The sequence below is a fragment of the Centropristis striata genome, chromosome 18 (genome assembly GCF_030273125.1).
Source record: "Centropristis striata isolate RG_2023a ecotype Rhode Island chromosome 18, C.striata_1.0, whole genome shotgun sequence".
Classification (NCBI taxonomy): Eukaryota; Metazoa; Chordata; class Actinopteri; order Perciformes; family Serranidae; genus Centropristis; species Centropristis striata.
The window spans coordinates 34,940,995-34,964,298 of record NC_081534.1 but is presented as its reverse complement, the minus strand read 5'-3'; the positions used below and the strand labels follow the sequence as shown (position 1 = coordinate 34,964,298).

The following is a 23,304-nucleotide window of genomic DNA, read 5'->3' as shown; positions in this document are numbered from 1 at the left end:
TGCAGAATTCCATAAACAATGGGTTACGGCTGAATTTTTGAGAAAAAATCACTTCCAATATCAAGTAGCATATTTATTATCAACATTTCTGAAGTAAAATGTCAAAATGTATTTTAAAACAAACATTTTTTTCATACTTGATAAGCCATGAAAAACATTCAGTTACAATGCACAATTTAAAATGACTGTAATAAAAATCCTTCCACTGTTAAGAAAACAAACTTCAGAGAAACATTTCAGATAAATTAAGGAAGAATTAGCTCTTATGTCTAAAAACAATGATATTGACTTTCAACTTTGAACTCCATCTTTTTGAGAGGTTTGCTGATATTCACAGTGGACTCCCGTTCACAATGGCCATTAATGTGTAAATGCATTGTAAGACACAGATATTTCTCTCATATCTAGAACCTCATAACAACTTTTACTTATACATATTTTTTAAAACAATTCCAATAGATGTCTTGTGAAATAAACCTTGAATATAGCCATGTGGAATTTAAAGTCAATACCTTTTCAATCTTTATGAATATCGACATATGGGAAGTCTATGGAATATAAAGACATCAGGAGGGTTATCAATATATACATATACAGAAATATACACATGATAATATACAATGGATTATCTTCAGCTTTGTGATGGTGTTTGGTGTCGACAGGACTTTTTACACTGCACTTCACCTCACAAATCCCAAATAGGTCTAAAGACAAGCTTCAAGTTCAAGCTCAGTGAGTATTTGTCACGTCACCGTTGGTCTCAGCAGAATCAATCATGTCTTCACAGTGTCTCTGGGGAGCAGAATATATATATATATATATATATATATATATATATAGCGAGTGGGTCACGTTATTCCCACCGGTTCCTCTCCCTCCCATCAGGCGCCCCGACCGACCAGAGGGATCCACCATACCACCGACCAGGATCATTGCATGTTTTTGTGGGAGGCCCCCACACACAGAAAGGCAATTTTGCCGACACCGACCAGCTGGAGACATGGAGGTGGGGAAACGCCTCCTACGCCCACAGCGTTCTGACGGGAATCAAACCCTGGAGACTGGAGGAATATGTATTTATTTTATTTACATTTACTTATGTATTAATTGAATATTATTTAGAATCATTAACTGGAAATACATGTATATATATATATTTTTTTTACTGAATATAATTTATTTAGAAACATGAAAGTATATTAGAGAGGAGGGAACGTTTATTTATTTTATTTATATTTACTTATTTATTGAAGATAATTTAGAAACATTAAAAAAGCTGGAGGGATAGTTTATTTTTTTATTTTTATTTTCATAATGGAGGAAACTATTATTCATGTCTTTATTATTATTATTATTAATCTAATTCATTTAGAAAAATGAAGGTACGTTTAAATTTTTTTTAAATAAAGCATTGAAACTGGAGGGAAAGTTTATTCATTTAAGAGTAAAAAATAAAAGGAAAAAACAAATAAATTATTAAATAAAACTGAAAGAGATGTTTGTGACTGAATGTGTAAAAACAGACAGAACGTTATTTACTTAAAACATTTTTTTATTGATGGTTCAATTTTCATGTTTTAAATGAGGCAATATACATTAATTTGGTGAAAAACAGACCCAAACTCCTTTATCTAAAAATGACAGGTCCAAAGTTGTCAAAGTTTTGCCTCAGTTTCTTCACAAGAGTTCACCAGCAAGTCAGACATCTCAAACACACCGTTTTAACATTCAGTGTCTTAAAAACTGAAAAAGATTCATAAAAACAAATGTTCAACACAGTTTGTACACAACAAGTTCAGGAGATCGTTTCAACATTTTCCTGCACAATAAAATGTCTGATATTAAAGGAACAATCAGTGAATTATATATTAGTCAAAAGTGAAGCCTTGTCCAACATTTAAACCACAGGACAGGAAGTTGTCTCCGTCCTACAGAGGACTCAGAGACACTGAGGAGTCATAGTGCAACCCAAACCCAGGATAAAGAGGTTCAGTGAATGTGGTGTTGACGGTGTGGAGGTGGATCAGTGAGTCAGAGGAGACTCTGTAGAAGGACAGAGTGCCAGCAGGACAGTCCACATACACTCCTACTCTACCAAAGGAGGAGGAGGAGGAGGAGAGGACTGTTCTAATGTTATTGTGCCAGACAGAGTAACCATCATCAGAGCAGCTCAGACTCCAGGACTGATCATTTCCTCCAAACACACAGGCATCAATGTCTCCTTTCCTGCTGATTCCTCTGTAACTCACTGCTATACTAACCCATCCTCTCCACTCGACCTCCCAGTAACAGCGACCAGTCAGACCATCTCTACACAGCAGCTGTTGCCAGTCGTCAAATCTCTCTGGATGATCAGGATATGGCTGATCCTCTACAACACATGTCACCTTCCTGTTGTTCTCAGACAGTTCGAGCTCTCTGTGTGCTGTGTTTGTGTCCAGTGTGAGTTGACAGAAATCTGATGGAGAGAAAAAGACACAACACAGCAGCAGTTTATCATCAGACACATCTGAAGGGTTTTTTCTTTCTTGGTGTCCTGATGTTGTTAATTTCTATTAAGTTTAATGTTGACACATAAATATCACAACTATTAACTTTGTATTTAAGCTGTTTTGTCTTCATTAGTCAAATGTAATCCACACTTACACTTCCTCACACCAGGTGTTAACCTGTGCTCTCCACCATGGTCCACCCTGGAGGAAGAAACACAGTCACAATGATTTTCTATCTACATGAATGGAGTGGAACTGGAATGAAGAATGTATCATAAATACAGTGTTTACAATATTATGTCAACACAGCAATCTGACCGATATTGATATCCTTTAACATGAACTTGAAGTTGGATGAGTTAAATTAAAAAGAGCATCTTTTTATTAAGAAAAAAAAAAAGAATACTGACCCTGGGTTTTCCAGTGTACAGTTTTCACTCTTCAGTCCAGAAGACAGCTGCTTTACTCCTGGATCCTCCAGGTCGTTGTTACTCAGGTCCAGGTCTGTCAGACTAGAGGACTGGGAGCTGGGGACTGAGGACAGAGCTTCACAGCGTATTGATAATTTATTCATTAGTTCATTCTGTTTTATCCGCTCTAAAACTGTTCTGGCCACGTCAGTTGCATTGTCACTGTAGGTCTTAAACATCTCATCCACGGTTTCCCTCCGGTTTGCATTCTCCAGTTGACCCTTTGGGATGGCTGGGAAGCCTTCTAGCGCCCCTTGCTGCTGCAGGAAACACTTGAATTCTCCAAAGTCCTCATCTCCTAATTCTTTTAAAATTTGGAGGAGGACCCCTCGAGCTGTCGCCATTTTTCTCCCTGCAAAGATACAAAAGCAACATGGTCTCACAGGAATCCGTGAAAAAGCCATGGATTCGCTTAACTCAAAATCCGTGGAATAGCCAAGGAATCACTCAAATTTCCGTGAAACTGACACGGATTTCGCTACAATGCAAGTTAATGACAACATACAAAGTGATTATGTACATTCACTGAGTGAATATTTAGAAAATAAAACATATATTTCTCGCTAGAAATGTGATCAAAATCCATTTTTATGCAGAAACTAAATCAAAATATTGATTTTTTTCACTATCCGCCATGTTTTTTGTTCTGACTGCCGGGACCTTAAAAGTCACGTGACTTGGAACAAACCAATAGGAAAAAATATCCATGGAATAGCCACGGGATATGACTGTCATTAACTTGTATTGTAGCGAAATCCGTGTCAGTTTCACAGAAATTCGAGTGATTCCGTGGCTATTCGCAGCATGACTCTTCTGAAGATGGCAGCCAAGCCAGCTCTTTGTTTGTGAGGTCTGAAATTGAGGTCTGTTTTAAGTCGTCAGATGTCTTCTATTTTATGAAAATTGGGTTTGAATCTGGGATGTTTTGCAAATTTTTTTTTTATTTTCCCAGGCTGAGATTTCTGGAGCTTATTTTTTGGACACTGTAGTATTAATTTGGCTTTGGTTTTGTTTGAGGCCTAGTCTTCTTCATGGGCTTTTATAGCCTGGAGTTTTTTTGGAACAAACCTGGTGGTGCATGGCCATGCACTGGACTATTTGAACTGCCTGGACTGTTTTAAGCCTTGAGCCTCCACCAGCCCGGCAGCAGCTGGCCTTCACTAGCCTGCAACAGCAAGCCTCCACCAGCCCTGCAGCTGCTAGCCTCCACCAGCCCTGTAGCAGCTAGCCTCCACTAGCCTGCAGCAGCTAGCCTCCACTAGCCTGAAGCAACTAGCCTCCACTAGCCTGTAGCAGCTAGCCTCCACTAGCCGACAGCTAGTAACAGCTGACAGTTCTCCAAACTTTCTCAAGCTTTGGATAATTATGTTTTACCAGTGTACCAGTGGGAAATAAGAGAGACACCCTGCATTTAACGAGTTTAAAGGGAGTGCAGTCCTACAACAGTCCCACGAACACAAGAAGGAGGACAGGAGTGATTCAACTGGTCTAATGAGACCGCCGAGACCCTCGCCTCAATCCTAGGATCCCGGAGGAAAAGATGCTGGTCCTCAGCGCCACCAAGAGCTAACTTGTTAGCCACTGACTCGGCTCGGAGCCTTAACACCTTTTGCCTTTGCGGAAAAGAAACTCTATCGAGAAATATCCTCCGCCATTTAAATCAATGACTACATAAATGTAATATTTGCTCTGGCGCTCCCAACATGGGAAGGTCGGAGCAAACGACCATTGAAAGTCTAGCAAAACCACACAATACGACTGGTTGCCCCAGCGTCACCTCTTCGGGGAGGTTGGGGCAATCAATCATCACAACTTCACCAGCCATTTCAAAATTTAAATTAGAATTCGTTCATAAAACACCGTTCGCAAAGAGTGAGTATCCAACATCACCCACACAGGTAATGTGCGTGCCACCTCTAGGTGACCGACTCGGCTCGAAGGAAATTGACACCTCTCCTCCCCCAGCGAATAGACAATCTCTCCCTGCAGAAACACGGTCTCCCACACCGACAACGAACACTCCATCACCATCACATAACGACGCGACCGGCAAAGACACCAAGACTGTCTCCCCCTCTGGCAACGAACACTCCATCACCATCACCAGGAGCGACGCTGCCAGCCGAGACAACAACATCGCAAGTGTTTAAACAGGTTATTCGGTCAAAGAATGTCCCATCACTACCGCCGGGATCTGAGCCACAGCCCGTGAGGATGACACTGCCCCCTGCTGGGGAAATGTCAACACAACATCAAATAAGTATTGTAATTAGTTCGGCTGGGACGCACCCTCCCATACGCCAAAGCACAATCACTCCTAAATCCCTCCAAAGAGAACACAAAATTTTTCAAACTGTTAACCACGCCAAAGTCCAAACCAAAAAGGTATCCTTGGAGGTCACCTTAATATTCGTAGCATCCTCCCCAAGCTAGTTCAAATTGAAGCCATGCTCTCAAATACCAATCTTGACTTTATTGCTCTATCAGAAACATGGCTTACCCCAACACTGGACAGTAACATAATCACCTTTCCTGGCTTCCACTTGTTCCGTAAGGATCGCCCTGACAAAAAAGGAGGTGGAATCGCACTCTAGTTAGTTTACACACTGTTAGCTATGCTTGCTTTACACACACACACACACACACACACACACACACACACACACACACACACACACACACACACACACACACATTCTTTGTTCTGACCTCAACACCTGAACAAACCTTCCCCTCTTTCTGACATCTTTGTTTCATCCTCTTTTGTCTGTAAGCCTTGTGGCCATGTTGAGAACTCAGGTGGCAATACGGCATTTGTAGGAAAATCCGACAGTAGAAGACAATCAGCTAGAGAGAAAAAAGCAGAAGAGGAAGAGATTGATCTGAGAGAAATAAAAAAAGAGGAATAGAAACAGGCGTGAGCCAAGTGGATCCAAGCTGTAAGCAGAGAACAGGAAGCGACACACAAACTCTGTGACTGCACTGACAGAGCACACACACACACACACACACACACACACACACTTAAAGTGAACGCACACACCTACAGGAATGACACACAAACAATATGACGGCAATCACAGAGCATGCACACACACACACACACACACACACACACACACACACACACACACACACAACCACACACACACACACACACACACACACACACACACACACCCGACCCTACAACTTCATGTCAACTGTTATGCAATGTTTTTTCTAAGGCAGAAGGTTAAGAGCTCACTATTAAAATATAGTTATACAATCATGGAATTTAATGAGCAGATAAACCTACAATAAGCATTTTAATCAACTCCTAGAACGGTTTAGATTAATGCCAGGCTATGAACTGAATGCAAGCTGACAGACATCTGTTTAGTTAGAATGACAATGATGATTCTAACATCACATGAGATACTACTGGGTCCCTCTAAAGGACCCTCGCTGGAGCAGTCACAAGCTGAGATAACATGACAACAGCAAGCCAGAGATCAATCAGTCTAGAGGAAGAGAGAAGGGGAAGTTCTGGCAGTTAAACAGTGACGCAGCACGACAAACAACAACTGTAAAACATTTACAGATTCCTCTGGTAGGATTCTCACCTGCTGAACTCACTTCAGGTCCACTTACAGACACTTTCCACCTTCATGTGTCGAAGAAACTCTGGGAGAGAAGAAGCTGCTCGTTTCTTCTTCTTTCTTGTGTGTGTGAGCGTCTGAGCTGAGGAAGTCCCACCCTCAACAGTTCACAGTGACGTGTTTCAGAGAGTAAACAGGATGTAGTTCTACTATCTGTCCACTAGATGGTGCTGACTAACCATCTAAGGAGATAAAGAAAGATGTAAAGGACAAACAGTCTCACCAATGAGACAGTTTGAGTCATTTTCCAAGTTCCAACAAGTGTCCTGAATGTTATAAAAGCTTTCTCCACACTTTGTACATGTTGAAGTATTGTCTCCTGTCCTCTCCTCTCTGCTCTGTGTAAATGTGACCGTTGGTCTCAGCAGAATCAATCATGTCTTCAGTGTGTCTGAGGAGCAGAATTTAATGTTTTTAACAGGATCTGATTTATTTTAAATGACACATGGAGAATAAAGACATTCTGACACAAATATCAACATTTAACACAAGTTTTGGTAATTTTTCATAACTGATGATCCATTCAAAGACTGTCAGAAAGTTCAAACTCTGATGATAATGTCTGTTTTTACAGTTTTCTTTCTACAATAAATTGTCTATTTCTGCTGATTTCTTAAGAAAAACATACTTTGAGGTTCAGAGAGTTAATCCAATAATATATTTGGAGTATTTTTACTTTTGATACTTTCAGTACATTTTGATGTTGATGCTTGTTTACTTTTACTTAAATAATAATAATGCAGGACTTTTACTTGTAGTGGAATCATTTCACAGTGTGGTAGTTTTTGGTGAAATAAGGGATGTGAATTCTTCTTGTAACTCATGAAATGTAATAATAATAAATGTTCAGCTGTTCATGTTGACGACTCTGAAACATAAAAATAAACCCTCATGAAACGTGTTCAGGACTCACATCCACTTGACTGAAAAACTAAAGTCATGTTGTTTATAAATTCATATTAGTTTCATAGAGAGCTGCAGGAACTTATATAGACTTTATATACATTTCATATACTGCAGTGAAAACAAGGACACAATGAGGAAACTGTGACCCTGAAGGTGATTGTTTGGTTCAGAGGGTCACCAGAAACCATCTATTATATTATATTATAACATATTATATTATATTATATGTATTGAAGACTTTATTTTTTGTATTTTTAAAGGAGGTAAAAATTTTAATTGAAGATCATTTCGAAACATTTGAACATTTATTTATTTATAAGGGAGGAAACTTATTTTTAATTATTTATTTTTATTTTTATTGAAAGTTATTAATTTAGAAACATTAAGGGAAACGTTTTAAATATGTATTTATATTTTGTTTTTATTTAAGGTAATTTCGAAACAAAGTCATAAAAACTTGAGGAAAAGTTTCTATTTATTAATTTTACTTTTGTTACTGAAGATAATTTAGAAACCTGAAGACATAGAAATAGAAATTTAATTAATTTATTGTTTTGCATTTTTATATTGAGGATAATTAAATTAGAAACAGGAACATAATAATAATAATAATAATAATAATTGTGAAATGCAGCTTTTCTCTTTTTTTCAAGAAAATTAATTTAGAAACATGAACATAACAATAATGATAATAACAAGAAAAATAATAATGATAACAACAACAATAATAATAATAATAATAATAATAATTATTATTATAACTGTGAGGTGCAGCGCTCCTCTGGGAACTGGAGCCTGGAACACACTGGGAAGCAGCATATATATATATATATATATACAGATTCAGATTTGACTTTATTTATCCCACAGCGGGGAAATTTCTTTGTTACAGCCGCAGAAAATCACACAATATTAAGATAAGATAAAAAAACAATCTAGAAAAGACATTTAACAATATACAAAATATACAAAAATAATAATAATAATATACTATATACAACTTAGTGCAAATTAAGTGGATAATGTGCAGAGTGCAGATTATGTGCATATATATATATACATATATATATATGTATAGTGAAAACAAGGACACAATGAGGAAACTGTGACCCTGAAGGTGTTTGTGTGGTTCAGAGCGTCACCAGAAACCATCTATTATATTATATTATATTATATTATATTATATTATATTATATTCCAGGAGTGGGCAACCTTTACTAACTAAAGAAAAAAAAGAAAAAAAATGAGAGAAAATCGCGGAATTGAGCCGCAAACCTTACATTTTGTCTAAAATGAAAATTAAACAGCCTAATAAGTCTAAATGAGCCTACCAACATTATTAATAGTCATACTGTGCATTTATTAATATGATTTTGAAAACTAGTCTATCTCTGGGAACTCAAAACTAAACTCAAAGTTGGCAGAACGTAAAGGTTAAGGCGCCGGGCCGGAGACTTCCGTAAGCTATGAAGCACATTTTAGTTGACTCAAATGTCTAAACTTTTTTAATATGCTGTAAAAAGGCGATACAATTTTACAATTGAAGAATACAAATAGTTTTTGGTCTACACCATTGATAAATGAACATTTAATGTAAAAGTATACATATAATTTTTTTGTCTCAGCCACGGGGAGGCCCTTCTTATATATATATATATATATATATATATATATATATAAGAAGGGCCTATATAAATTTATATATTTATATATATATATATATATATATATATATATTTATATATTTGTGTCTCTCCCACACCATGTCAACTTTGTAGCCCTTCTAAATCAGATAAGATCATAAAGTTTTTCTAGTTTTAAAAATCTCTATTGTCTTTAGCATCCCAACAACTCTGCTTTAAAAAAATAAAAAATCACTCACTTTGACTTTGGTGTGAAATTATTAAAGAAAATAACATTTTGTCAAATTGTATTTAAAAAGAAATTACTCTCTGGACCACAAGTTAGAAGCTTTAATAACCAAGACTTTGATATTTTCAAATATATTTTTTACAGGACAAACAAATATAAAAAAAAAATAAAAAAAATGAAGTGATGCAGTTTATATATATTTTTGATGGTTTGTTGAGTTTTTATTATTTTATTATTTGTTAATCATTTCTATCATTTCATATTTTTAACTTATGCTCCTGCACCTTATTTGTATCTATTTAATTTTTATTTATATATGTGGCCATGAGTATGTAAATAAAATATATATAAATAACTTACATTGTTATGTCACTGTTTTATTGTGAAAACATGTTTAAATAACTAAACATTTAAAAAAAGGAATAAAATGACAAATTTAAAAACAGGAAGTGGTTGGTTTGTAAAAAAAGCGTCCAATTTCTAATAATAATAATAATAATAATAACAAAAATAATAAAAGTTAAATGCAGCTTTTCTCTTTTTTAATAATACATTTAGAAAAATAAACATAATAAAATCGTAATAATAATGATAACAATAATAATTATAGTAATAATAATAACAGTAATAATGATGATGATAATAATATCAATAAACAATAACAACAGTTATAATAATAATAATAATAATAATAATAGTAATAATAATAACTGTAATAATAATAATAATAATACTAATACTAATACTAATAGTAATAATAATAACTGTGCGGTGCAGCTCTCCTCTGGGAACCGGAGCCTGGAACACACCGGGAAGCAGCAGACATGTCCAGCCGGCCCGCAGAGCCTGAGCCCGGGTTACCTGGACTCTCGCCGGGTCCCGGGGGAAGTTGAAGAACCTCTTCGGCGGCCGGTTGAAGACTCTCCGGCTCACCATGCGGTTCGGACACGCGGAAACGACACACTTCACCATGGTCCCGGTCCGGTCCGGTCCGGTCCCGGTCCGGTCTCTGCTCCGAGAAGACTCACCGCCAATAAAACACGTGCTCGGTTTGTTTATGTCACGTCTCAAGGTGTGCTCTCACACCGGAAAGAGAAGTGTGTGACCCGGATGTACAACCACGGAAGATTTTTATTATTATTATTATTTATTTTATTATTGAAGATCATTTAGAAACATTAAGGGAAACTGGAGGGAAAGTTTATTTATATATTTACAAGGTTTACGAATGCACTTTTTATTTATTTATCATTATAGTTTTTTTTTTTTTTTTCTTAAGAAACATGAAGGTATAGAGACTGGAGGGAACGTTTATTTCTTTATTTCAATATTTCTAAGGTAGGAAGCCGTTTCATTTATTATTATTGTTGTCATTATTATTATTATTATTGTTATTATTATTATTATTATTATTATTTAATTGCTGAATATAATTTAGAAACATTAAGGGAAACTGGAGGGAAAGTTTATTTATATATTTACAAGGTTTACAAATAAACTTTTTATTTTAATTTTTTGTTGTTGTTTTTTTTACAGATCTAATCTTAATTTATTAAGAAACATGAAGGTATAGAGACTGGAGGGAACGTTTATTTACTTTATTTATATTTATTTATTCATTAATCGAATCTTTAAGGGAAACTGGAGGCAAAGTTTATTTCTTTATTTCTATATTTATAAGGTAGGAAGCCGTTTCATTTATTATTATTATTATTATTATTATTATTATTATCATCATCATTATTATTGTTATTATTTTATTTAATCTACTTCATATAGAAACATGAAGGTATAGAGACTGAAGGGAATGTTTCTTTATTTTCTTTATATTTATTTATTTATTAATTGAAGATTATTTAGAATCATTAAGTGAAACTGAAGGAAACGTTTATATCTTTATTTCTATATTCATAAGGGATGGAAACTTTTTATTATATATTTTTTCTTTTTTTACTGAATATAATTTATTTAGAAACATGAAGGTATAGCATAGAGTAGAGGGAACCATTATTTTATTTAAATTTACTTAATTATTGAAGATAATTTAGAATCATTAAAGGAAACTGGAGGAAAAGTTTATTTTTTTATTTCTATAATCATAAGGGAGGGAAAGATTTCATCTATGTCTTTATTTTTTACTGAACATAATTTATTTAGAAACATAAAGGCATAGAAACTGGAGAGAAAGTGAAATGATGTCTTTAATTTATGTTTTTATGAGGGAAGGACATTATTTTTTTCTATTATTTTATTGATGATCATCAACTTAGAAAAATAAATCATTCAAACTGGAGGGAAAGTTTATTCATTTAAGAGTAAAAAATAAAGGGAAAAAACAAATAAATTATGAAATAAAACTGAAACTGAACTGTCTAAACTGTCATGTTTAAATATGCAAATGAGGTGTGAACTTAAATATATACAAATGATCTATTTCCAGGACATAAATCTTTTTTTTTTTGACTAATTCGATTCAAAATTTTTGACTTTTATCATTTCATGAATCAGAAAATCCTGAAGATAAACATAAGACTACATCTGGTTTTGAACATAAGAAAATGAGTCTGGATTGTGAAGGTAATGTCTTTATTCCTCTTTAAAACAGAATCAGATTTACATTTGTTAGAAGCTGCTGTTCTCGTGAGTCTTTAAACCTTTATTGAGATCAATCACGACAGACATTAGCAGCTACAAGACGCTGCTCCAAAAAAAACTGGATTCAAGAGAAAATCAGAGTTCAGCCCTGAGATCATTTCACCGTTTATAAGAAGAAAACATTTGAGACATTAAAGAAACAATCAGAGAATCAAATGTTAAACAAAGTGAAGCTTCATCCAACATTCAGATCAAATGACAGGAAGTCGTCTCCGTCCTACAGACCACACAGAGACACTGAGGAACCAGAGGACAGGAACCTAAACCCAAACCCAGGATAAAGAGGTTCAGTGAATGTGGTGTTGAAGGTGTGGAGGTGGATCAGTGAGTCAGAGGAGACTCTGTAGAAGGACAGAGAGCCAGCAGGACAGTCCACATACACTCCTACTCTACCAAAGGAGGAGGAGGAGGAGGAGGAGGAGGAGGAGGAGAGGACTGTTCTAATGTTATTGTGCCAGACAGAGTAACCATGACCAGAGCAGCTCAGACTCCAGGACTGATCATTATATCCAAACCGACAGTCACTGTCTCCTTTCCTGCTGATTCCTCTGTAACTCACTGCTACCTCAACCTCTCCGCTCCACTCGACCTCCCAGTAACAGCGACCAGTCAGACCATCTCTACACAGCAGCTGAGGATAGTAGTCAAATCTCTCTGGATGATCAGGATATGACTGATCCTCTACAACCCATGTCACCTTCCTGTTGTTCTCAGACAGTTTGAGCTCTCTGTATACTGTGTTTGTGTCCAGTGTGAGTTGACAGAAATCTGATGGAGAGAAAAAGACACAACACAGCAGCAGTTTATCATCAGACACATCTGAAGGGTTTATTCTTTCTTTGTGTCCTGATGTTGTTCATTTCTATAAAGTTTAATGATGACACATGTTGTCAGTCATGTTTTAATGAATAAATATCACAACTATTAACTTTGTATTTAAAGCTGTTTTGTCTTCATTAGTCAAATGTAATCCACACTTACACTTCCTCAGACCAGGTGTTAACCTGTGCTCTCCACCATGGTCCACCCTGGAGGAAGAAACACAGTCACAATGATTTTCTATCCAACATGAGTCCTAACTGCTGTTCAACATGAAGCAGAGCTCCTCAGTTTGTCAGTGTGACAGAGAAACAGGCTGAAACTCTTCTGAGTCAACTGTCCGCATGATTTCTCAGAGAAAAGACCTGAAGAAGAAGAAGAAGAAGAAGAAGAAGAAGAAGATTTCATTTTTATTTTTAAACAGCACTTTATTTACAGTTGGCACATAACAAAACAAACAGTTAATTATTCAAAAAATCAGTTACTACCATACTACCCAGGAGCAGACCAGTGCACCCTGTACTTTAGTGTCCAGCAGGTTGACTAACGCCATCTTTTTAGTCTTGAGGATTTCAAAATATCCTCGATTTCCTGTGGACTCACTTTCACATTCGAGATCCACAATATCTGATAGATCTGGTGATGTCGCGTGTGACATTGAGCGTGTGCTGCTGACATAAAAGCTTAATTTGAACCTTTCCATGGTCCCACCACTGCCTCAGACTGACAAAATCGCTTTTCTCTGTTTAAAATCGTTCCAAAAAAAGCTTAAAGCCTCCTTGACAGATTTATCAACAGTTAAAACTGAGTTAAAATGCCAATAGGCGCTTTTGGATGAAATATTTCTAATAAAAACACTACTTAAAACCAGAGAATGATTAGTAAAATCAACTTGTAAAATTCAACACATTTTCACAGAACATATTCTGTGCTTAAAAACATAAAACCGATCTAGTCTAGCCGAGGAGATTCTGTTTTCACTAACGTGGGACCATCTATACTGTCTGCAGCCTGTGTGCATCCTTCTCCACACGTCCACCAGGCCATGGAAGGAGACCAGCTGCCTCAAGGCATGCTGGGATACTGGATGAGGCTCTGCATGGTTACCATCTAAAGTATCATTATCAGTACAATTAAAATCCCCACCCACGAATAAATAATCCTCCCAGCTAAGGCCATTTAAAATATCATTCAGACTCTCAAAGAAGTGCTTCCTCTCTGTACCTTTGTTTGGAGCATAAATATTGATAAAAAACAATATTAAAATGTTCAAAAACAGCCTTTACTAAAAGGCACCTCCCCTCCACAACATGTCTGACCTCCAGGGAGGTTGGAGTAAAACCATGCGAGGATAGGAAGCCCACTCATCCACTGAGGGTGGAGTTATGGCTTAAAATGAGTTCTCCTTCCCATTCTCCGCTCCAGTCTGCCTCATTACCAACATCACTGTGTGTTTCTTGTAAAAACAGGACATCCATATGTTTCATTTTGGTCATTTCAAACATTGATGCTCTTTTTCTTGTTTCTCTGGCACCATTGACATTCAGACTGCCTATTTTAAAACTACCCATTATAATGGAAATGCTAAAAAACAGGCAAAAAACAATCAAATAAATAAATAAAAATAAGATCTGTACATTCATCATCATTAAAAACCAAGTTGTTTCCTGACTTTAATCATCTGTTTTCTCAGTCTGAACACTTCTTGGTCCGTCAGGTCTGACTCTGATCTGTGTTTTATAATATGCCTGACTGAATTATAAAAACCCTGCAAATCAGGGAAGTGCTGTTCCAACATTAACCTCTTCATCCCTTTGGTCTGTTTTAAAAAGGACTTCAGTGTATCAGCAGGATACACCTGAGCAGCAGCCTGCTGAGTGTGAGACAGGTCACTGCTGTCAGACAGAACCCTTCTGTTCTCTGCAGCACTACGTTTACCTGCCAGACGTCCGGCCTTACCACCGGCCACCACAGTCAGCAAGTTTCTCCTCTTGCTGCGCCGTTTAAGAGGAGCAGACCCCCACTCAGCCTCACAGGCCTCCACCTCTCTAGCTTCAGTTACTGCGCTTCCCTCACACAGCTCACCTGATAAAAGTCTTTCACCTGACTCACCTGTCACCTCACCTACTTCTCCCTCTTTACCTGCTTCACACTGGATATCTGCGACCTCAAACTCTTCACAAGGCTCACTTGTTATTTTACCTGCCTCACTCACCTCACCTACAGCCTCGCCTACATCCTCACCTGGTTCACCCACATCCTCCACCAACTCACCTTCCACTTTACCTGAAGGCTCACCTGTCACCTCCTCCCTCTCATCCCTCACCTCAGAGCTTCCTCCAGCCTGGCTCTGCATCTCTTCACCTGGCTGTTTCTCTGTAGCTCCTGTATCTTTTTTCCCTCCCACGGTACCTGCCCCTCCACCAGCGACCGCGGCTGCACGCCGCGCTGCCGGAACCGGTCGGCTGCCTGCAGCGGGTGTGCAGCCGGAGCATCACGGTTAGAACAGGCTTTAATCAAATGTCCCTCTCCACCACATCCAAAACACAAAAGAGAACATATTCAAAGTCATTTACACGGACACGGAAGCCAGTAATCAAACTCTTGAACTTTGTTGTTTAACAACATCAAGAGCTGTCTGCGGTGAGACACTACGTGTCTCAGCAGGAGGGATTTGCAGTCTGATAACACCTTCCTTATAGGTGACACCACTTTTCCATGTCTTGAAAGTTCTTTGATTAAGAACTCATCACTGATGAATGGAGGGACGTTTGACAGGGTGATTTTAGTGGCCGGCTGCGTCAGCGGCAGCACCGGCTCAAACATCCCATTCACTGTGATGCCTGTCTCCACCAACCTGTTCACCTGTTCTAGTTTTTCTAAGAACAGGACCACGGCACTGTTCATACGGGCAGCGGACTTCACGGAGCCGTGCCCGATGATTTGGCCAACTGCCAGTGCTATCTCCTCCACGCTGCACGGAGAACCGGCTCCGATTTTAATGCCGTGCTTCAGTGTCAGCCTGGAGAAAACGCTGCTGGACGCCATTAGTTTAGTCTGAGACGCCTCAGCTCCTCCGAGCGTGGCTGACAAAACAAGTAACAAACAAGCACTAACCTAACCAAAAACCAACCAAACTTAACACCAAACCAACACAACTACATTCACAAACCCATCACGATGAGAAAACACAGAAAAAAATTAACGAAAATAGAGAAAAAATACTCAACTTCACTCAGCTCTTCCACTCACACTCCTCTCACAAGAAGAAGAAAGTCATGTACAAATATTAAGAGACCATAGTCATCATTAATCTGCTCTCTTTATTGATGTCCTCTCATAAAATATAGTCCACATTGTCAATAACTGCACTCTCTGAATACATTTTTTTGGAGGGAAAAAGAGTCTGGGCTCAAAGTGCTGGGTTTGTTTGATCCGTCCACCACCCCTCCCACCAAGGTTATAATAGTTTTGGATTTTTCATTACTTTAATTTCGTTGTGATTTTTTGTTTTCAAATTCATTTAGTTTTAATTCCTTTTTAGAGTGAGTTTGCTAGTTTTAATTACTTTTTCTTTTTTGGAAAATGCTTAGTTTTAGTTTAGTTTTTATTAGCTTAGTTTTAGTTTTTTGTAATGGGGTATTTGTTGGGTGCCAGATTCAAAAAGGTTACAATAAATGTTTCCTTTATTTCCTTTGTCTGATCCATCTCAACCCCAATAAGTTTATTAAGTCATAAAACAAGATAGATGAAATAGATTTCATCTCAACCAAAAAGGGTTACATATGAAAAAAGTTGACAAAGACGGAAACTAAAGACATTAGTTAGTTTTAGTTAGTTTTGTAACCACACAATACAGTTTCAGTTAGTTATAGTTTTTTTAAAAACTAATTTTTATTTTTATTTTAAGTTAACAAAAATGTTTTTCAGTTCTAGTTTTTGTTATTTCGTTAGTTTTCGTTAACTATAAAAATCTTGCCTTCCACTCGCCCTGAACTAAATATTTTCACATTTATAATCCATCACCTCACTTTGCTCTCTCTCTAATTACAACAAACAAAACCCCCCATTTGAGCAGTAATAATTTTCATTCAAAAACAAACTATTTTTTTGCGACAGTCTCTGCTTTAAAAAAAAGCCTTTTCTTTCAGCAGAAAACCATTTATAATGTAATTGGATGCACCTAATATTGCTGACTCGTACATATGTTCTCCAGATATATATTTAATTTTTTTTTCCCTTGAAAGAATCTCTGTCCAGAGGTTGAAACCACAACACACGGCATTCAAGTAATTATTTTCAAGGTCAATAATGAACTTCGGCATGAAAGCTTGTTTTCAGGGTTCCTGTGTCATAAATACCTTTGCTGAACTGAAAAAAATCAGAAAATTATGAATCAGAAAGTTATTATAAAAAGATTAAAACAAAATACAATATTGATACTAACTCCTAAGAAAGAGTGGAAGAAAATGTAAATAAAGAAACTGGAGACACCTGCAGTGTGAGCTCTTGTTGTCTGTCCATACCTGAGAGTCTCCAGTCTGTAATGTGGATCCTCTCGTAGAGCAATCAGCTGCTTCTCTCCTGAGTCTCCTGGATGATTGTAGCTCAGGTCCAGCTCTTTCAGATGGGAGGGGTTGGAGCTCAGAGCTGAGGCCAGAGAAGAACAGCCTTCCACTGAGATCAGACAGCCTGACAGACTGGAATTAAGAAAATATCAGAGCAGGAACAGCAGTAAGGTTAAAGAGATGTTGACAGTCCTCCCAAACAGGATGAGCAGGATGAGTGGAAGAAAAAAAGATGAACTGTTTACATACAGACACTGACCTGAGAGTTTCCAGTTCACATATTGGACTCTTCAGTCCAACAGACAGCTGTTTCACTCCAGAATCCTGCAGGTTGTTGTTACTCAGGTCCAGGTCTCTCAGACTAGAGGACTGGGAGCTGAGGACTGAGGACAGAGCTTCACAGCTTCTCTCTGACAGGTTACAGCCAGTTACCCTTTAAAGTAATGTACACATTCATCAGTATTGGTTCTTAATATTTAATGTGATTGAAAGACATGATTTGACATGATGATATAATATTTCCTATATGAGCATGCAATTATTATTATTTTTAGCTAAGAGACATTTGTCTGTGCAGATTTGTGTTTGTCAGTCAGCTTTAACAGAGATGTACATGATTAAAATTACTGGGATTTCATAAAATTATTACCTGTGATATTTTCTTTCATTGTGCTAATGACAAATAAAACAAAGAGCCCCCAAAAACATTTAGATCTGAGATATTTGTCTTTCCATAAAACTGAAAAAACAAAAAACAAAAACAAAAGCCCTCAAGAGAAATGGCACTTCAAATCCAGTGTGATACTTTAAAATAAGTTTAATACTGACCTTAGAGTTTTCAGTTCACATATTGGACTCTTCAGTCCAACAGACAGCTGTTTCACTCCTGAATCCTGCAGGTTATTGTTACTCAGGTCCAGGTCTCTCAGACTAGAGGACTGGGAGCTGAGGACTGAGGACAGAGCTTCACAGCTTCTCTCTGACAGGTTACAGTCAGTTAATCTGTAAAGACATGTACACATTCATCAGCATTGGTTTTAATATTTAATGTGATTCAAATACATTATTCCAATGATATAATATTTCCTATTAGCATGCTATTTTTTTTTTTAGCTAAGAGAAATTTGTCTGTGCAGTCAGCTTTAACAGAGATGTACATGATTAAAATTTCTGGGTTTTCAACTTTAATTAAATTATTACCTGTGATTTTTCTTTCAGTGTGCTAATGACAAATGAAACAAAGAGCCCCCCAAAAGCATTTAGACCTGAGATATTTGTCTTTCCATAAAACTGAAAAAACAAAAAACAAAAACAAAAGCCCTCAAGAGAAATGGCACTTCAAATCCAGTGTGATACTTTAAAATAAGTTTAATACTGACCTTAGAGTTTTCAGTTCACATATTGGACTCTTCAGTCCAACAGACAGCTGTTTCACTCCTGAATCCTGCAGGTTATTGTTACTCAGGTCCAGGTCTCTCAGACTAGAGGACTGGGAGCTGAGGACTGAGGACAGAGCTTCACAGCTTCTCTCTGACAGGTTACAGTCAGTTAATCTGTAAAGACATGTACACATTCATCAGCATTGGTTTTAATATTTAATGTGATTGAAATACATTATTCCAATGATATAATATTTCCTATTAGCATGCTATTTTTTTTTTTAGCTAAGAGAAATTTGTCTGTGCAGTCAGCTTTAACAGAGATGTACATGATTAAAATTTCTGGGTTTTCAAATTTAATTAAATTATTACCTGTGATTTTTCTTTCAGTGTGCTAATGACAAATGAAACAAAGAGCCCCCCAAAAGCATTTAGACCTGAGATATTTGTCTTTCCATAAAACTGAAAAAAAGAGAAGTTACCCTTAAAAGAAATGTACACATTCATGAGCATTGGTTTAAATATTAAACTTGTTTGGACATGTTTTTAATGTTCCAAATTTCCTATTTGAGCATGTTAGTTTTATTTTTTTTAATTTTTAGCTAAGAGACATTTGTCTGTGCAGATTTGTGTTTGACAGTCAGCTTAAAAAGAGATGTACATGATTGAAATTACTGTGTTTAAAATGTAATTTGATAATCATCTGTGTCTTGTTTTTCAGTTTGCTAGTGACAAATAACACAAACAAACAAGCCAAAGATGGGCAGGTAGATTTGAGATTTTTCTATTTCAATGTAACTGAAGATGACCTAAAGGAAGTGGCTCTTCAAAACCAGTGTGATACTTTAGAAGAAGTTTAATTCTGACCTGAAAGTTTTCAGTGTACAGTTTGGACTCCTCAGTTCAAAAGCCAGCTGCTGCACTCCAGAATCCTGCAGGTTATTGCTACTCAGGTCTAGATCTCTCAGACTGGAGGACTGGGAGCTGAGGACTGAGGACAGAGCTTCACAGCTTTCCTCTGAGAGGTTACAGTTATTCAGCCTGGGGAGCATGAGAGATGAACAATAACAAAATGTTTTACTTGTCATGTATGGATTTAAATACAGTTTAACATTGTCCATATATCCACTCACAGAGCTTTGTTGGAGGCTTTGACCACTGGCAGCAGCCTCAGAAGAGCCTCCTCTGAAGTAGAGTATTTCTTCAGGTCAAATACATCCAGATCTGTTTGTGATGACAGTAAGATGAAGACCAGAGCTGACCACTGAGCAGGAGACAGTTCATCTGTGGAGAGACTTCCTGATCTCAGGGACTGTTGGATCTCCTCCACTAGAGAACGATCATTCAGTTCATTCAGACAGTGGAACAGGTTGATGCTTCTCTCTGCAGACAGATCCTCACTGATCTTCTCCTTGATGTACTGGACTGTTTCCTGATTGGTCTTTGAGCTACTTCCTGTCTGTGTCAGCAGATCTTGTAGGAGTCTTTGATTGGTCTCCAGTGAAAGACCCAGGAGGAAGCGGAGGAACAAGTCAAGATGTCCATTTGGACTCTGTAAGGCCTTGTCTACAGCACTCTGGTAGAGATGTCTTGGTTTCAGTTTCTTTCTGAGGAGTTTGGACAGTCGGGAGGTTGATTGTTTTTCTGCCATCAGATTGACTGCAGAGTTGATGAAGGTCAGTTGGACATGAAGAGCAGCCAGAAACTCCTGAACACTCAGATGGATGAAGCAGAACACCCTGACCTGGTACAGTACACTCTCCTCTCTAAAGACCTGGGTGAAAACTCCTGAATACTTTGAGGCTGCTGTGATATCGAAGCCACACTCTTTCAGGTCTGAGTTATAGAAGATCAGGTTTCCTTTCTGCAGCTGATCAAAAGCCAGTTTTCCCAGAGACTCAATCATCTTCCTGCTGTCTTTACTCCAGTGTGGATCTCTCTCAGATCCACCATCATACTTGACGTTCTTCAGCTTGATCTGAACCACCAGGAATTCAATGTACATCTCAGTCAGGGTCTTGGGTAGCTCACTTTCTTCTCTGGTTTTCATCAGCTTCTCCAGAACTGTAGCAGAGATCCAGCAGAAGACTGGGATGTGGCACATGATGTGGAGGCTTTGTGATGTCTTGATGTGGGAGATGATTCTGCCGGCCTGCTCCTCATCTCTGAATCTCTTCCTGAAGTACTCCTCCTTCTGTGGGTCAGTGAACCCTCTGACCTCTGTCTCCATGTCAACACAGTCAGTATTGATCTGGTTGGCTGCTGCAGGTCGTGTGGTTATCCAGAGGCGAGCAGAGGGAAGCAGTTTCCCCCTGATGAGGTTTGTCAGCAGCACATCCACTGAGGTGGACTCTGTGACATCAGTCAGGACCTCAGTGTTGTGGAAGTCCAGAGGAAGTCGACGCTCATCCAGACCGTCAAAGATCAACACAACGTGGAACTCTTCAAACCTGCAGATTCCTGCTTCTTTGGTTTCAGGAAAGAAGCGATGAACAAGTTCCACCAAGCTGAACGTTTTCTCTTTCAGCGCATTCAGCTCTCTGAAAGTGAATGGAAATATGAAGTGGATGTCCTGGTTGGTTTTGTCTTCAGCCCAGTCCAGAGTGAACTTCTGTGTTAAGACTGTTTTCCCAATGCCAGCCACTCCCATTGTCAGCACTGTTCTGATTGGTTTAGCTCTTCCAGGTAAGGCTTTAAAGATGTCTTCTTGTCTGATTCTTGTTTCTGGTCTGTCTGGTTTCCTGGATGCTGTTTCAATCTGCCTGACCTCATGTTCCTTATTGACCTCTGCATTCCCTCCCTTTATGATGTAGATCTCTGTGTAGATGTCATTCAGAAGGGTCTCGTTTCCTGCTTTAGCGATCCCCTCAAACACACACTGGAACTTCTTTTGTAAATTCAATTTGAGTTTTGGCTGGCACCGAGGAAGAATCTCTGAATGAAGAGAACAATGAAACCAATGAGGGTTGTTACAGCGCATGTGGGTCATGATTTTGTTTTTTAACAAATATACTTATTTCTTTATGTGTAAAATCTGTTCAGCTTGATTAATAACTACAGTAGGTCCTGAAAAACTGGTCTCCAGAGTAAGGAGACGGTGTTCGACTCCTATTGAGGAAAGTAATTTTGTACAAGAAAAACATACATTTACACTTAAGTGTGTGCACATTTTAACCACATAGAAGCAACCAAAAAAAGGATTGTCTGCCTCTGGTTCATCATTTTTGTTCTCTGATAGACTTTAATTTTATCTGCTGGAAGTGTTTTTGGGTGCTTGGTTCTATAATCCAAAGTGCAACAAGACATACATGTCTATATTTGTAGATCAGAGAGAGTTTGTTAAAGTCTCTGTAACCTACAATTTTGATCTTTTTTCATCCATTTTTATAATGAATAATGATTCTGACATACCTTCAAGTTTGAGGGGGGGGTTTGATAATTTCTGATTTATCTTCTCTTTAACTGTTCTGGCCACGTCAATCGCATTTATACTGTAAGTCTGAATCATCTGATCCACGGTTTTAATCCGGTTTGCATTCTCCAGTCGACTCTTTGGGATTGCTTCGATGCCTCCTAGCTTCCCCTGCAGGAACCACTTGAATTTTTCAAAGTCCTCATCTCCCAAATCTTCTAAAATTGATAAGATTTCCTCATCAGGTGTCGCCATTTTTTGTCCCTGCAAAGATCCAAAAGATACCAAAAGGAAATAGTTCATTTTAAAATATAGACTTTGTTATGATGAAGATGGTTTCATTAGTTTTAAGCAGCGGCGCATCATCAGGAGAGACAAACAAACAAAGTAAGGAGACAGTTAGAAAGGACGGTCAGCTACCTGTAACTGTCAGACAGACATTTTGTTTGATTCTCCCCAGAGTCGAGGATCACTTCTGGTTTTCAGTCCAAGCTGATCAACATTGATGTGGATATCTGTGCTCACACATGAGTAATTTAGGAACATATACAACAAAACCAAGAGTACAGATTCTTAAAATATGGATTTGGTTTAACAATCCAGGCAAAGAAATTAAATGCCAAAAAATATTGCCAATTTTCTTTTTTGTTAAATCAGAGTTGCCGCAATCAGTGGACTATTGCCAGCTATTGTGATAATTAATTAATGGTTAAATACATTGTTGCATGCAAAATATATGAGTGCTCTGTTTTGAGGAATAAAACATGCAGAATTCCTTTGTTTCTCAATTTTCTATAATTTAAATTGAAAATTAAATTTTTTTTTGCTGATAAACCAAAAAAATTAAAGATCACCTTGGACTTTGACAAATTGGACTTTATTTTTTATTTTGTTTTGTTTGCTTGTTATAAAATCCCCAGACTCCCATTGTTCCCTCTCTTTCTCTGCTAGGACTTTCAGAGAACAGGGGTCGTAGCCACAGAGGGTCGCCCTTCCCTCTCTGGACCTCTCCTACCTGGACTGCTCCACTCTCTTTGATTTCTATGACCTACTCAGACAGTAGCCATGATGAAGCTGAAATTACCATTCT

The 23,304-nt window shown here is 37.7% G+C and overlaps 1 protein-coding gene across 1 annotated transcript; it reads right to left on the bottom strand.

The window, feature by feature from the left end:
• Positions 1-1,091: 1,091 nt before the first annotated feature.
• On the bottom strand, positions 1,092-22,765 carry LOC131991081 (NACHT, LRR and PYD domains-containing protein 12-like). The gene is made up of 9 exons (XM_059356380.1): positions 22,214-22,765; positions 19,936-21,736; positions 19,670-19,843; positions 18,803-18,976; positions 18,252-18,425; positions 17,683-17,856; positions 17,382-17,555; positions 13,018-13,064; positions 1,092-2,458 (listed from the first exon to the last, which is right to left on the bottom strand). The coding sequence occupies exons 1-9, from the start codon at positions 22,515-22,517 to the stop codon at positions 1,929-1,931; spliced, it is 3,552 nt and encodes a 1,183-aa protein (XP_059212363.1). The 5' UTR covers positions 22,518-22,765; the 3' UTR covers positions 1,092-1,928.
• Positions 22,766-23,304: the final 539 nt, after the last annotated feature.